The following is a 17072-nucleotide window of genomic DNA, read 5'->3' as shown; positions in this document are numbered from 1 at the left end:
GAATGTCTACCTGTAAAAATCTAGTTATATTTCTTTGAAATCCAGAGATCTATTATATTTTTTAAGTGAAAGAATCGTGATAGGTTGGAATCCATGTCATCCTCCCCAGGAAATGGTTAAGAACAGAACACTCGACTCTTCGTGGGAAGATTCAGGATGTTTCAAGCCGAAGGACGTGAACAATATCAGACAGTCTCAGGACGAGAGAAGAATGCAGGCTACAACGCCAGGAACTCTGAGCTCAGGTGTCCTCACAAACGCTTACTGTTCTGACCCGGACTCTGATTCTGGTAAAAGGCCCGAGCTCATCACCGTATCTCCGCCAGGTTTTGCATCCTGGTTCACTCAAAAAGATTGTGCTTGAAACAAAGATTAATAGTAGTCGAACATCAAAGCTGGAAACCTCATCAACATAATAATAATTCTTCCTTCAGGACACAAAAGGGCCTCTGGATCCCCTTAAAGATCAGAGGACGCACCAGAAAAGGATGTCCATGGAAGGGAATGATTTTGAAAAGTTTTCTGTTTCTCTCATGCAGAAAAATGCTGATTTCTATTTTGTGTTAACCACATTGGCATCATCAAAGTAAATTCTTTTGGACAGAGGAAAGAAGGCAGGGGGCTAAGAGCTGGGCTCATTTCTGAGCAAATGATCGAGGCCTTAACTGGGGCAGAGCTCACTGCCACCCCAGTGCAGTCAGGCTACAGATGGGTGGAGAGGCAAACAGCCGGTGTGGGCCGGATCTCAAGGATCGAAGCCCACTTCCAACAGTGGTCCAAGGCCCTTACGAAGCACATGCAAATGTAGTTAGACGTTTCAAGCTCACTGATCTTTCCTCGACCATGTCCAGTTTATTGATGAGACCAAAGGCATTCTTCATGCTGCAAGTGTTCTGGATTTCTAGCAATTTTCTCTTTGATTCTTTCTGAGAGCTCCCATCTTTCTGCTTATATTACCTATTCTTCCCCTGTAGCTGTTGTTCAGTCACTCAATCACGTCCTACTCTTGATGACCCCATGGACTGCAGCACGCCAGACTTCTCTGTCCTCACCATCTCCCAGAGTTTACTCAAACTCATGTCCATTGAGTCGGTGATGCCATCCAACCATCTGGTCCTCTGTCCAATCGGCCATCCTGACACGCTGGTCTCCCATAAAGTCTACTCTTTCTATTAGTGCCCTTAACATGTTAATCATGACATACTAATTCCCAGTGTGATAATTCTAAAATCTTAAGTCCAAGTCCTGATCTGATGTTTTGATACTTCGAACTGTGTCTTTTGCCTCTAAGACACCTTGTAATTTTCTGTTGAAAGTGCTAGTTAAAAGGAGTCAGGTAGTGGCTCCAGCGGCAGTTTCTGCTCCAGGGAACTGCGATTCTCTGTATCCTCCTGTCTCTCCAAATTGGGGAGCAGGCATTTTCCCAGTGGATCTAAGACGATGACTCTAAGAAGAGTTGTTGATTTTCAGTCTGGCAGCTTTTCTTCTCGTAGTGAGGATGGGGGTAACCACTTCCAAGCTGCCTTACACACTGGACCAGAAACCTTAAGTCCCCCATGTTTAGATTTTCAAGGAAAAGAAAACTTGCTCTCGAACTGTGTATCACTGGCCAAAACAGATTGGCCTGCCCCAGAATGCAGGGCTGAGACTGCACAAGCTTTCAGTGGCCAGCTCTTGGTGGCAAAGCTCAGATTCAATGTTGATACTCAAGAAGGAAGGTAAAAAGTATTCCCTTTTGCTTAACTTTTTAGCCCAAACCCCTCTGGTGATTTTCAAGAATGAATAATGTGTCCTGCTCCTCTTGGCACAAAAGTCCACTCCCATGAGCTCAAAGGGCCCACAAGTCCATACAAACAGGGAAAGTCAGGGCAGGGCTTCCACCTGCTGTCCAACGATTGGGCAGTGATGAGGACAATCCAGGGAAGTAAAGAGAAGAAAGCAGGAGCAGTGTTTCCTGGCCTTCCTGCGTCGGGACAGGCAGGGGAAATTGATGAAAAGGCTGTTTGTTTGGCTCCTTAAGGGGGAAACAGAGAAGGAAGATGCTGAGAGAGGTAGAGGACTCTGGAGCCAGACGTGGGGTCACGTGGCTCCTTAGGGCCATGAGGTTTGCCAACCACTCCCAGCCGCTGAGTTTGTTGTAAAGCTTCCTAAAAGCTCCTTGCCCTGTAGCCTTGCCTGATGCACCACGACCGTGTCAGGAACGGGGTGTCCTCAGAACCCGGCCAAGTCCAGTGACTGCAGCTGCGCCAGAGGCCGATGGGCGGGGGTGGTCGAGTTCACCTGAGCCTTCATGTGGCCACGCACGGGTTTCTTGTGGCTGTGCCACAAATCGCCACCATCTTGGTGGCTTAACACAATAGCTCTGCGTCCTCTCACCATTTTGGAGGCTCAAGTGTGAAATCCACGTGTCAGCAGGGCCACGTAGCCTCCAAGAGAAGCATCCTTCCTGCCCCTTTCAGCCGTGGTGGCTCCAGGACCTCCTGGCTGGGGCAGCATCCTTGGCATCTCTGCTCCTACTTCACCTGGTCTTCTCCTTGGGGTCTCTGTCATCTCCTTTTCTCTCTCTTAAGAATACCTGTCACTGGACTCAGCCCCACCTGGGTAACCCAGTTGGTCTCATCTCAAGATCTTGAGCCACAACCGCTAGGAGCCTTTTTTCCAAATAGGGTCACGTTCACATTTCTGAGGATCAGGATGTGGACATCTCTTTCGGAGGCCACCACTCCCCCCACCGCAGTTTACGAGGATCCTAGTAACAAACACACTTAGCGGGACTTCCCTGGTGGTCCAGGGGTTCAGAATCTGCCTTGCAATGCAGGGGGCACAGGCTGGATGCCCTGTCTGGGAACTAAGATCCCACATGTGGTTGGCAACTAAAGCCATGGGCCACAACAACTGAAGACCTCTCTTCTTGGAGCCCGCAACCGTGCTCCGCAACGATAGAGGCCCTCACGCTGGAACTAGAGCAAGCCCGCGTCCAGCGATGAAGAGCCCATGCACGGCAGCAAAGACCCAGCAGAGCCATCAATAGGTATTCAAAACAAAACACACCCAAACTCCCCACTTAGGATCTGTAATCAGGGAGGGCGCTCCCTGGTTACAAGCAAGACAGATCTTCTTATCTTCTGAGCCAGGGGAAGAACAACTGTGCAGACATCTAGAGCAAAGATGGTTGCACAGACGTGCTTATTGGGCAGACATGCTTAAAAAGCAGATCTGCAAACAGTCCTCCCTTCTTCATTCCCTGCAACAGACAAGGAAACAAGCGAAGGAAGCCACACACCGCCCTGCAAAGCCCTGTGGCCAGCTGTCCCGAAGCTCTGAAATTCTTGGTTCATCTCCCAGCTTCCTGGACAGATGGGATATTTAAGCTATCACTCACCAGCACGTTGACCGTGCAGCTCATGCGGTTTTCTTTGTTCTCATCGTGCATGATGGTTCTATAGTCCAGAAGTCTCTCCATCAGGCGCACGACAAGCTTTACGAAAGTCTCTCCCGTTTTGGCGAGGTATTTGTGTTTCCTGCAGTGCTCCAGGAGGCTGAAAAATAATTACACATACCTTGTTAATCACACTCAGAAAAAGAAACCGGACTGAGGCACAGTTTAAAATATGTCCATCATTAACACTTTTTAATTATTTCTGGGCTACAAAGTTCATTGTCGTCGAATTACAGTCTCTCTGTCTCCATTCTGACATAAATCCCACTGTTAATCAACACTTACATTTTATCAAATAACACTTTGTACTGCTCATCGCCTCTGCCTCCTTCCACTTCATGATCCAGCTTGGTGATGATCTCATTTTCAAACTGTAATTAAACAGAGGAAGTGTAAATAATCAGCACGGTGGCTACTTCATCTCATGACTTGAGCGTCAATAATACATAAATCGCCAACAGATCGTCGTTGGAGAGTTGCCCTGCACCTTTGAAGCTTGATTTTGTTTAAGAGGTGCCCTTCTCGAACCCCTGGGGATTTCTGATGAGCCCCTGTCACAGGGGGAATCTTTCATTTCCCTCCCTGGTTGATGAAGCCTCAATGCATCTTCTGATCCCAGGAGTAGCACCAGAGAGAGAAAGAAAAGGAAATCGTAAGGGGAAAAGATATCAAGGAGCAACATAGAAAAAAGTCTCAAACTTCATCTTTATGAACAAGTAACAACTAAAATAGCTCCTCGGTTCCTGGAAAAGAACAGACGCTGTGTCACTTGGCAGCAGAGTTCTCTGCAATCTGAAAACAGGCAAAGGGCCACTTCCCTGCCACGCCTTAATGGATCCCAGTGATATAGCTCATCCTGGATGACAAACAGGCTGAAAAACAAGAGGGGCAATGCGTTTAAGTCAGACCAGCAGACACCTTAAGCCTTTCTTTGAATCCCCCAAAGCTTCTGATTGGATTTCCAGCATATTATGGTGGGAAAGGACCCTCAGGATTGATGGTCTGTCTGTCTCTTTCTTTCAGGACAACTCTAAATTCTGGGGAGGAGCGAATCTCCAAAATGCTTTCACAGAACTCACGGACTCCGTGGCTGATCAGGCTGGAAACAACTCCTGTAATAAGGATGGATGTGCCCACCCTCCTCAATCCTCGAGGCCCCATCCCCATCCCTGCCACAATTCAGAGCCACCTGAGTACGGGGATTCTGGCCAGGTGAGGGTCCCTGCAGTTACTCATGGATGTGGGACAGGCAGGAAGGAGAGGCTGCGAGAGCTTTGGTTCCTGAGAGATGAGGCACCCACACTGCACCCAAAGGAAACAAGGGCTGAATTCAGGGTTCACAAAGCAAGCAGACCTGGCAGGTATGCGAGGGTCTCTGGGACCCTCCTTTTAAACAACTGTATTGAAGTAGAGCTGATTTTCAATGCTGTGCAAATTTCTGCTGAGCAAGGGGACTCAGTTATACAAGTATATATTCTTTTTCACCTTCTTTTCCTGGTTTATTACAGAAGACTGAACACAGTTTCCCATGCCTGTTGTGTACCCATGCTCTATATGCCAGTTTGCATCTGCTAACCCCGGACTCCCATCATCTCTCCCCACTCCCCTCCCGCTTGGCAACCACAAGCCCGTTCTCTTGGTTTGTGAATCTGTTGTGTTTTGTAAGTTCATTCATGCCATATTTTAGATTCCACATATCAGTGATGTCATGTGATACTCATCTCTCTCTTTCTGACTTACTCCACTTAGTACGATCACCTCTAGTGGAATCCCCTTACAATACACACTCAGACATTGCTTCCCCAGGCACCTAGTCCCCCACTGTTATCGGGATTCCGTAAGAATTTAAGCTGCACGAGAAGACTTTTCTTCTCTATTGGTCTCTGCTGTATTCCCAACCCCTAGGATAGCACCTGGCATGGATGCTCTAATGGGATGAATATGCTGTGTACATATAAATTATTGCATAGAGTCGGTGTTAAATTGGAGCTCGGGAGGACTTAATAGGGCCCCCAAGGAGCGGGCCAGTAGGTTGCTAAGATACAACCTTGGCCACACAAGCCAAGTGGCGAACACACTCATTGCAGTGCTTGCGACTGGTCCGTCCAACACTGTCTACTGCTCTGCGGACCTGGGGCCCCACTGCTGCAGCAATACCTGCAGTGATACCCCTGTGAAGCAGAAGGCAAGGGGGCTGGGGAGACTCAAGGAGCAGCCTCAAAGCACGACCTTGATCGGGACATGCTGCCTGAAGTCACAATTTTATCATGCTATGGATGAAACAAAGGCTTAAAACAGGACTGGAGAGAAGTATTGATTCTTGCTTGACATCAAGGACTTAGCAACATCACAAAAACTGGGACTTCAGTAAATCCCTGCAATTCTTTTCTTGATCTGCTCCATTGTCTCCTCCCCCAGTTGCATTTTTTTTGGTTCACCTGAGGTCTCGGGAGAATGACTTTTACTATATAATAACAACTTGGATACTAACACACTATTACTCTTCTCTTTACAGGAAAAAAAAAAAAAAACCTCTGCAAAAGGTGGTTCTTTCTGGAGACTAGCACAAGAGAAATGGCTTGCTACTGGATCAAAAGTTTGCATTTCAAGGCAGCTCCATCTTCCATGATGGCACCATGACGGGGATGCCAACGATTAAGTGGTGAGTGCTGATTCTTCAGAAGAAGCCATCGTGAGGTAAAGTAAGTCTAAATTTAATTAAAACACACGATTTGATTCCACACATGTTTAAGGAGCATACAACAAAGAAGGCTTAGAGAGTGAAGAAAAACATACCTTATCCTAACACAGGCAAACATATATCAGCATTTCAAATTGCTCATCACTAGTTAATCAGAAAGTACTTGAATTTAGAGTCTCCTTTCTGGAAATGGCATGTTTTCTCTGCTTATCCACAAACCTCGTTGCCACAGAACAAGGGCAACAGAGGAAGCTTCAGCTCCCTAAGTAGGCTGCTTATCAAATTTTGACTGATGAATTCAATGTTTTCTAAAAAGAGTGGATGAATGATAAGGAAATCAGAAGAACACAGCTGATTCTAATTTCACTAACCTCCAGTCTAAACTCTGTAATTTGCACAAACACTGGAGACCCTGTTCCATTTATCAGCGAGGATTCAGTTCCACAGATCTGCAGCTTAGCCTCAAATTCCAGGGCCTTCGTCAATTTTCACCGAATATACCAGCATCCGTTCGCTCCTGTGCTGTGAACGGTTATCATCATCAGGATTAAATGATCCTGTCCAAATAAACTGGAGAAAGTACGTTTGCTGAAAGAGCAGGGCTGGTTTTCTAAAAATCATGTTTATTATCTTACTTGTAAAGGCATGCTGTCTGGTAATTTGAAACAGGATTCTCTATGCTTGGGATAAAATTAGCAAGGGTTTACTCTGTTGCTCGGAAGGTCACAGAGGCTCACTCATGTGATGAGCAAAATCATTATATTATCCCCTCTTTTCTGAAATGCTAATATCGCTACAGAAATATCCACAGGGTGTCCAACTTAAAATATTGAACAGAGCGTCTCTAAGCACCTGATACCGTGGCCCTACGAGAATACGAAACGTAAGAGGCCACGCACAAACATCAGGCTTTTCAGAGGCTTGCTGTTAAGTTGAACACAGTGGAGGCTGAAGGGAGCTATGCTCAGAGGAGTAGTGTATGATATTAACATCGACTCAAGTAACTTAGAAAGAACCATTGCTTTCAGCGCTCAGTGCCAACATGAACCGTGAGTTACTGGCTCTAACTTAAGAGATCACAGAATGAAAGGTCTCAGGACAGGATAATCAAAAAGCCAGCTCTCCTTGGTTTGGGATGCATCATGGCTGTTGGGGGTTAGACCTACCATTCTTGCTATACTGCATTTAAAATGTATAAAACCAGGCTTGCATTCTCCAGGTACCCAGGGACACGTTTATAGACGAGATCTGGGGTTATGTCAGAGCAAGGCAGGACCAGGATGGAAGGTTGGAACCGGTAACTCACCACATGGGTCAATAGCCGAGAGAAAGGTGAGCTCTAGGACCGCGGGAAGCGAAGCACATTAGCAAAACGTTCTTTGACCCTTCAAGAAAACCTGAGTGCAGGCAGGCTTCTTCTTACCGCACGTTGCTTTACTGCGCTTCGCAGATACTGCATTTTCACTGACTGAAGGTTTGTGCCTTGAGCATGTCTCTCCGTACCATTGATCAAATAGCATTTGTTCACTTCTCTGTGTCACATTTTGGTAATTCTTGCAATATTCCAAACCCTCCACCAGCCTTTAAGACTCACTGAAGGCTCACATGATGGTTAGCATTTTTTAGCAATAAAATTTACTTTTTTAGCAATAAATTGTTTTTAATTAAGGTATGATCATTGCTTTTTTAGATATAATGGCATTGCACATTTAAGAGACTGCCGTATAGTGCAAACGCAACTTTTATACAAACTAGGAAACCAAAAAATTCATGCAATTCACTTTGTTGAGATTTCCCTTCATCTTGGTGGTCTGGAACCAAACCCACAATATCTCCTGGACCTGCCTGTCTGGCTGCACTTTGTCCTAATTTGTGTTTTTTAGAGCAAAGCATCTCACAAGATCCTGGAGGTATGACCAAGGTTTTAGACCATCCCCTGGTGTTAGAGAGCTCCAGAAATTAGATTCTCTTTTGTTCTGTGTCCCCAGATGGAACTGTCTAAGCCAACAGCGTTGCAGAACCACGTCCTTCTCTTTAGCATGACTAGAAGGCTGGGGTAGGGTGGGTGAAAGTCAGTTAACTGTGGATCACACGGCCAAGAGGAAGGCACAGGCTTAGCAGAGAGCGCCCTGCTCTCCCACACCCTTGGGGCTCCGTGCTTACAGGTTGACACCTGAAAAGTACCTGACGCCCCCCCAGATCTATCACTCAGCCTTCAATCCTGTGCTCAGACACACCACTATTTTGACGTATGTTCCATTCCCCTGGCCTAACCGCTCTGTAAACTTAATTACACACTTAATTAGTCTCTGGCACTCCACAGCCCACATCCTATCAATAAAGTCCCCACATCCCTCCAGGTCTAACAAGCAGGCAGCTCAGTGACCTTGAAGCTTCTATGAAACACCCAGGAACCTATAGTCAAGGCCCAGACCTGCAGTAGCCTGGCAGGGGATTGTCCGCTGCGTGGCTGCAGCTGGCGACACCTCGGACAGGTGCAGCTGTGCCCCTCTGCTCCACAGCACAGACCAGGGGCTGCCTTTGGGGCTGTCTTCATTGACAGTGAACCCCAGGAGCAAGCCTGCATATAAGTCCTGTGGGTTAAAGGGGATTATGGGAGTCTAGGCAGATCTTTCAGAGAAGGCAATGGCACCCCACTCCAGTACTCTTGCCTGGAAAATCCCATGGGCGGAGGAGCCTGGTGGGCTGCAGTCCATGGGGTCGCAAAGAGTCGGAGACGACTGAGCCACTTCACTTTCACTTTCCACTTTCATGCTTTGGAGAAAGAAGTAGCAACCCCCTCCAGTGTTCTTGCCTGGAGAATCCCAGGGACAGGGGAGCCTGGTGGGCTGCCATCTATGGGGTCGCACAGAGTCAGACACGACTGAAGCGACTTAGCAGCAGCAGCAGCAGCACCAGCAGATCTTTGGGCTTCCCAGGTGGTGCTGGTGATAAAGAACCCGCCTGCCAGTGCAGGAGATGCAAGAGACGTGGGTTCGATCCCTGGGTTGGGAAGATCCCCTGGAGTAGGAAATAGTAACCCACTCCAGTATTCTTGCCTGCAGAATCCCAGGGACAGAGAAGCCTGGTGGCTGCCGCCTATGGGGTCGCACAGGGTCGTGACTTAGCAGCAGTAGCAGCCAGTATTCTCACCTGGGGAATCCAATGGACAGAAAAGCCTGGTGGGCTACAGTCCAGGGTTCACAAAGAGTCAGATAAGACCAAAGCGACTTAGTATGCACACACTCACGCATCTTTTCTGGAAAGCTTTTATAATATTAATACGATTCAGTGTCATCAGAACTCTCAGAGGCCAGGGTGTTAGTGTCCCTGACCTCTTGGACCACTTCTGAGTCTGTGAAAACGAAAGCCTAATTTGGGGGTCAAATCTCCCCTCTAAGCATCCAAAACAACAGAATTAAGAATTATTTTTTAAATGAAAGCAAGAACAAAGCAATCAGCAAAACCCCAAAGAACTGAAGAATAAACAAAAAATCACCACCGAACACATTCACATTCATATTACAGTGCAAACGACACTGGCTTTGCCGCCAAGAGGCAGAAGCCGCCAGCACCCACTTGGTTATTCAATTATTTGCTTAAGGTAACCAGCCTGGGCAGCAAGAAGAGATTAATCAAACAGGAATTTGCAACATTTAGGACACAAAGATTACTCATGTTATAATTTTTTACAACTAAATAGGAATTTCTGGAAGTCTTGGAGCGTTTTGCTGACCCTCAGGAAGAGAACAGAAAATAGCTCTGTGACCGAAAACACTATTTTGCTGTGGAGTCTTTTCCATCCCATTTTTATTAATGGTTGAGAGCCCACATGGCCGTTTGCTACAATTCTTAGCTGTTAGTTCTGTATTTTCCAAAGATAGAAGGAATGGAATTCTTCACAAAAAGGTGCCAAGGGAGAATTAAAAAGGTACGCTTTCCTTCTGAATCCAAATCTAGTGAGGCTGAGGCTCAGAATGGACTCAGTTGGGGAGCAGGGTCTGGTGGCTCAGACAGTAAAGAATCCGCCTGCAATGTGAGAGACCTGGGTTCAGTCCCTGGGTTGGGAAGATCCCCTGGAGAAAGAAATGGCAAGCCACTCCTGAATTCTTGCCTGGAGAATCCCATGGATAGAGGAGTCTGGTGGGCTACAGTCCATGGGGTCCCAAAGAGTTGGACATGACTGAGCGACTAACACTTTCACTTTCACACTTTTTCTCGGGGAGATAGGGGAGAGGTTAGTTAAGGCTCATCTTTGCAACCCCAGACTGTAGCCCGCCAGGCTCCTCTGTCCATGGGATTCTTCAGGCATGAATACTGGAGTGGGCTGCCATTTCCTCCTTCAGGGAATCTTCCTGACTCAGGGATTGAACCTGTGTCTCTCACATCTGCATTGGCAGGTGGGTTCTTTACTACGAGCGCCACCTGGGAAGTCGGTTGCCATGCCCTCCTCCAGGGGATCTTCCTGACCCAGGGATCAAACCCATGTCTCCTGCATTGCTGGCAGATTCTTTATCCCTGAGCCATCAGGAAAGCCTGCCTGCCGACATGAAGCAGATTATTTCTAGGTGGGAAGGATTTCTAGAATGCAAGGCCACTTGGTACATATGTGAGCCTCCTAGTTCAGATGCTCCTGTCTTGTCCAAGCTCTTCCACGACAGATCAGATCAAGTGTACCTGTTAGGACCTGCCCAGAGCCAATGGTATTAAGGTCAGGCATTGCCTGCAGCCATTGAGAGGGTCCCAGGCTACCAGGAGGGCATGTGAACCCATAACTCCAGGCCACCCTATCCCACCTCCATGCCAGACCCCCCAGTGCACGAACATTGGGGAGACAGGATGAGCAACACCCAGGACACAGAAAAGGGGATACTTATTTTGAAAGAAGATTCATGCTCCTTCTTGCAGAAATGGAGACAAGGAAGAAGCAGACTCTTGGGGAACTGTATGTATTAGAACATTCTAATGAAATGCTCTCCACTACCGCTGGAGACCTAGGAGCAACAGCCCTGGGGAACTTTTAAAAAAAACCAACATGTAAGACATGTTTTTGAAATTCCAGTGATGGTGTGAGGCAGTTTAAACTTGAGTGAAATGGCAGGTATTTCTTCTGAATGCAGCAGGTCGCTTCTCCACTGCCACTGTAAGAGTGTGAAACAACTCTTTACAGCCCCATTCTGAAAGCTACAGCAACCTCTCAAAAGAGAGGCTCCGTCATATGTTCAAAACAGTAAAGTTTTGTAAAGATGAAAAACCTTCATGCCTTCCCCTCACTCCATTTGGTTTGCACATCTGCTATGAACGCAGAGCCAATTTAAGCCTTGTTGATGTGACTAATAAGGTTAGATAATTGAATTGGTGGCAGATTAGACAGCAGTCAGCCAGCCCTGTCCTAGAAGCTCCCTGGATTGGGCGGGGGGAGGGGGGCAGGGGAGGGCGGCTGTGCCCTGCTGTTCTGTGTATGTGTCAGCTACACATATTCCCCAACGTCACCGACAAGGAAGAGAGGGCATGCCCTGTGCTTCAAGAGAGGGGCCGCTGCAGGACAAGAGCTGAACCGAGAACAGAGAGGAGTCTGAAAAGATACGGCGAGTGGAGAGACAGATGCTGTGGTCCAGGAGAGCCTGGAATGGGGTCAAGGGGAGCTGATGGACCCTGCGGCTGAGACAGAGGAAGAACCATAAGCCATCTCAACCCACCAGCGAGGCCAAGAGAGCAAGCCAAGGCCAGGCCGGTGGAACGGGACACATGAACCAGATGACCAGGAGCCTGGCAGGAACGAGGGTCCTGGGGAAGCAGCAGATTTGGGAAGGATGATATGCCCTGGGGCAGCCACGCGCCCTAACCCCCAGGGAGGCTGAGATAGGTCAGTAGAAAATCTGAGCTGTCCCAACGGAAAAGGAAATTGATCATTTCCCAATTCACAAGACCAGATTACTTTAGCAAAGAGATTTTTTTTTTCTCCCTGATTTTACTTTCAGGGTGTCTTATCACCTGTCCGTGAAGGTACAAACAGGGGATAATATAAAATGAACAAATGGCTAAGGATCCTTGACCGAAAATTTACGGCCTTGGGCATGCAGCTCTGAGTTCCCTGACAGGGACGGAGCCTGCGCCTGCTGCAGTGGAGGCATGAAATCTGGAGCACCAGGAAAGCCCCTACATATACCTTCAGGAATTTCATCTGTCTCACTGCACAGGTAAAAACACCAAGGCACACACTTAGAAGAAGAAAGGCAAAGACTTTAGACTTAAAAATGAGGTAACTCAGCACGAAGCAGCCAGTCGGAAATTAACAGTAAGGTCTGATCAAACCCTCTACTGCACCTTTGAAGGAGGGTGAAAGAGAGTTTTACCCAATTTTAGTGTGTAAGTAAATCCAGATAAAAGTAACTGAAAGCTAAAACCAAAGAACAATGCTCCGTAAAGCTGAGAGCAGTCCTCCTTAAGAACGACAGGCTTCCTCCACAACGAAAGCCTAGGACTCTTCTCTCTTAAGATGTAGGGAAGTGTTCTCCATATTCACCACGTGTAACTGCAGAACAATCTATGAGTCCTTCTCGAGAGGACACACCATAGCACCTTGAGGAAGTGGCTTGTGTCCAAGCCACTTATGCACACCCACGTCCTTACCATCTGGAAGCTTCGGGTGGAGTGGAATTCACACTGCATCATGTCGAAGAAGATGGGGATGGTGGCTTTGCGAAGCTCTGTCTCTGGAATCAGCGTCATTTCCAATATGGGACCGACCATCTCTGGAATGAACTTGATCTTGTGTTGACCTTGAATAAAGAAATGCATTATTCAACAATTTTTTTTTAAAAAAAAAGGACTCTGAAATGGGCTTCGGTGGACAAAACAAAACTACACAGATCACTATGATTTTGAAGGCTAGGATCTGGAGAATATATATCCATTTCTCACCCACAGGCAACGATTTTGAATGTGTCCAGCCTGTAGTTTAAGAAGTGGATAGTATTGCAAATTTAAGTAAAGCTGTTAAAAAAATCCATCTAGTACAGGGCCTGCAGTCATGCTTTGTCTGTTACAGACAATAAACGCCATTTCACAAATAGACAGTCACATCACACACATAAGAGCCGTGAGCTGCCAGTGGGTACCCAGATTTGGAAAGAGCAGGGCTGGTAGATGGGACACTGGGCATCTCACTTTGTAGATAATGAACAAGAGTTGATAAAGTGAAGGCAGATAGGGCAGATGGTCTCTTGGGCCCTCTCTGTCTGCAACATCATTTGAAAAACAGTTTACTATTTGGAACCTCTGTAAATAATGTTGAGTGATTTCTGTAACCTTTTGAACGACTGCAATCAAAGAAAGCAATGCTAGACCTCAGAATATGAAGCTGTGAAAACAGAAAGCACTTTGGTTTTTTTTGACTAATGATGTGATCGGAAAATGCTTGTTTATTTATCTTTAATATTTATTTATTTGGTTCCGTTGGGTCTTAGTGGAGGCAGGTGGGGTCTTCATCGCTTCATGAGGGATCTTTCGTTGCAGCTGCGGCGCCCAGGTTCAGCAGTTGAGCATGTAGGCTTAATTGCCCTATGGCATGTGGGATCTTAGTTTCCTGATCAGGGATCAAACTTGTGTCCCCTGCATTGGAAGGTGGATTCTTAACCACTGGACTGCAAGGGAAGTCCCCAGAAATGCTTATTTAAATAACTCCTTTATCTTATATCTCACCTATCTTGTCCAGATATAATTTTTTTAAGCATCAGATTATAATATTCATTATGACTCACAGGGCAATAGTATTTGCTTAAAAACAACTTTTGAGAAACCTTCTCAAATACTATTGCCCCATGACTAGTAATGAATATTACAGTATTAGCTGACATTTACTAAGTACAACTACAAGACAAGCCTCATGGAAAGAGCCTCGCTGATTCTCAGCATCATTTTATGAGATGGCAACCATGCCTCCTTCAATTTTAAAAACTGAACTTCAAAAAAAAATTTAATAGACCTTATATTTGATAGCAAAACTGAGCAGAAGGTACAAAGATTTCTCCTACATTCCCACCTCATTAGCACCACCCTCTCCCAGGTGGGGGCCATCCTGAACTGTTTTACAGACAAAGAGACTGCAGACTGCCCTAAACCAGCATGCTGTCCACTGGAAAGAGCGGGGCAGGATGGGAACCCGGGTCTGGGATTCTGAAGCCTTGGCCATGTCCCCCATTCCCTGCTTGCTTGTCACGGCATCTTTCCAGGGGAGTGGCACTCACTGACCCTCCGTTAAAGAAAGGATGCTGGCTGTCCACAGCGCTCCCTTATCTGTCTGCTCTAACAATCACCCAGGCGCTGGGAGCTCCCTAGCGATCCAGTGGTTATAATGGCTTGCACTGCTGTGGTCCTGGGTTCAATCCCTGGTCTGGAACTAAGACTTGGCTGCACAGCCAAACAAAACAGACAGACACACAGCTGAAGCGGACAGGGGCCTGTCATTTTCTCTAACGTTCCAAGATGTGTTCCTCAGAAAGTAGAAACCGGCTTCTTTCAGGTTCCAAACCTGTTTATTTTTCTTTTCTATTTCAATTACTTTTTGGGAAATGTTGGTATCATACCTTTCGAGGGCTCTGCTTTCGACTGCTAACTCAAAAATCTCAGGTTTTTTTTTTTTTTCATTTTTTTGCTGCCATTTTGCCTCCCCCGGGCAGTGGCTCCTAAACCTTGCTGGACCTAAACTCCTGAGGGCTGGGGGTGATGAGGGTGAGCTTCCAGAGAACCTGCAGTGACAAGAAGCCAGCAGAGGGAAGGAGCTGGGAGACCCTCTTCTTCCCCACACATGCCTGGAAAGAAGATGCCAGAAACCTCATTTCCAAAAAAGGGGGTGTTGGCCTTATGTGAGATGACATAATTAAATTTAGAGGCAGGGTTATCCAGTAAGAGGTCTTTTAAAATTCCTGCCTTCTTATCTTTAATTTCAGAATTTCTGATTTATTTTTATTTCACTCCATTATAATTTATATCATTTCTTTCCAACACATAATAGAAGACTGCATAAGAGTTAAATGCTTGAATGAATTATTTGCAACATTATGTTATTAAGACTTGTAATTTACCCAGAGTTAATTAATATTACTAATATTTTTACATAATCTGGAAACGGAATGGATACAATAAATAATTTAGCTTTCCTTAGAAATCAGCTAATACAGATTTCAGAAAAGAGAGCCATTAAATGAATTTGGCTATTATAAATGAAGACCCTTAACAAAACATATAATCCTCATAAGTGGCCTAAATGAAATGTATTCTGAAATTTGTAGTGAGTGGACATACACACAAAACGTGACATTCAACAAGGAATCTGAATACTACTAAAATCTTATTAAAAAAATCTTATTTTTCACCATTGAGGATAATGTTTGCTGTGGGTTTGTCATATATAGCTTTTATTATGTTGAGGTATGTTCCTTCTATTCCTGCTTTCTGGAGAGTTTTTATCATAAATGGATGTTGAATTTTGTCAAAGGCTTTCTCTGCGTCTATTGAGATAATCATATGGTTTTTATTTTTCAATTTGTTAATGTGGTGTATTACATTGATTGATTTGCGGATATTGAAGAATCCTTGCATCCCTGGGATAAAGCCCACTTGATCATGGTGTATGATCTTTTTAATGTGTTGTTGGATTCTGATTGCTAGAATTTTGTTAAGGATTTTTGCATCTATGTTCATCAGTGATATTGGCCTGTAGTTTTCTTTTTTTGTGGCATCTTTGTCAGGTTTTGGTATTAGGGTGATGGTGGCCTCATAGAATGAGTTTGGAAGTTTACCTTCCTCTGCAATTTTTTGGAAGAGTTTGAGCAGGATAGGTGTCAGCTCTTCTCTAAATTTTTGGTAGAATTCAGCTGTGAAGCCATCTGGACCGGGGCTTTTGTTTGCTGGAAGATTTTTGATTACAGTTTCAATTTCCATGCTTGTGATGGGTCTGTTAAGATTTTCTATTTCTTCCTGGTCGAGTTTTGGAAAGTTGTATTTTTCTAAGAATTTGTCCATTTCTTCCACGTTGTCCATTTTATTGGCATATAATTGTTGATAGTAGTCTCTTATGATCCTTTGTATTTCTGTGTTGTCTGTTGTGATCTCTCCATTTTCGTTTCTAATTTTGTTGATTTGATTTTTCTCCCTTTGTTTCTTGATGAGTCTGGCTAATGGTTTGTCAATTTTATTTATCCTTTCAAAGAACCAGCTTTTGGTTTTGTTGATTTTTGCTATGGTCTCTTTTGTTTCTTTTGCATTTATTTCTGCTCTAATTTTTAAGATAGACAAGGGTGCCCACTTTCACCATTACTATTCAACATAGTTTTGGAAGTCTTGGCCACAGCAATCAGAGCAGAAAAAGAAATAAAAGGAATCCAAATTGGAAAAGAAGAAGTAAAACTCTCACTATTTGCAGATGACATGATCCTCTACATAGAAAACCCTAAAGACTCCACCAGAAAATTACTAGAACTAATCAATGACTATAGTAAAGTTGCAGGATATAAAATCAACACACAGAAATCCCTTGCATTCCTATACACTAATAATGAGAAAACAGAGAGAGAAATTAAGGAAACAATTCCATTCACCATTGCAACGGAAAGAATAAAATACTTAGAAATATATCTACCTAAAGAAACTAAAGACCTATATACAAAAAACTATAAAACACTGGTGAAAGAAATCAAAGAGGACACTAATAGATGGAGAAATATACCATGTTCATGGATTGGAAGAATCAATATAGTGAAAATGAGTATACTACCCAAAGCAATTTATAGATTCAACGCAATCCCTATCAAGCTACCAACAGTATTCTTCACAGAGCTGAAACAAATAATTTCACAATTTGTATGGAAATACAAAAAACCTCGAATAGCCAAAGCGATCTTGAGAAAGAAGAATGGAACTGGAGGAATC

General features: G+C 45.1%; 1 protein-coding gene across 4 annotated transcripts in view; it reads right to left on the bottom strand.

Moving 5' to 3' along the window:
* The window catches only part of DOCK1 (dedicator of cytokinesis 1), a 562075-nt gene that overhangs the window by 76320 nt on the left and 468683 nt on the right, over positions 1 to 17072 (bottom strand). For all 4 annotated transcript variants that reach the window (XM_086377709.1, XM_086377710.1, XM_086377711.1 and 1 more), the window contains exons 33-35: positions 12774 to 12922; positions 3725 to 3810; positions 3383 to 3539 (exon numbers count right to left, since the gene is read on the bottom strand). In XM_086377709.1, coding sequence (XP_086233835.1) covers positions 3383 to 3539; positions 3725 to 3810; positions 12774 to 12922 — 392 coding nt within the window. The remainder of the gene's footprint in view (positions 1 to 3382; positions 3540 to 3724; positions 3811 to 12773; positions 12923 to 17072) is intronic.

This window comes from Bos grunniens, chromosome 26, assembly GCF_055505025.1.
Source record: "Bos grunniens cultivar Pamir isolate PY7600 chromosome 26, Bosgru_T2T1.0, whole genome shotgun sequence".
NCBI classification, from domain to species: Eukaryota; Metazoa; Chordata; class Mammalia; order Artiodactyla; family Bovidae; genus Bos; species Bos grunniens.
Note: the sequence above shows the minus strand (reverse complement) of the source record. Positions and strands in the feature narration are given on the sequence as shown.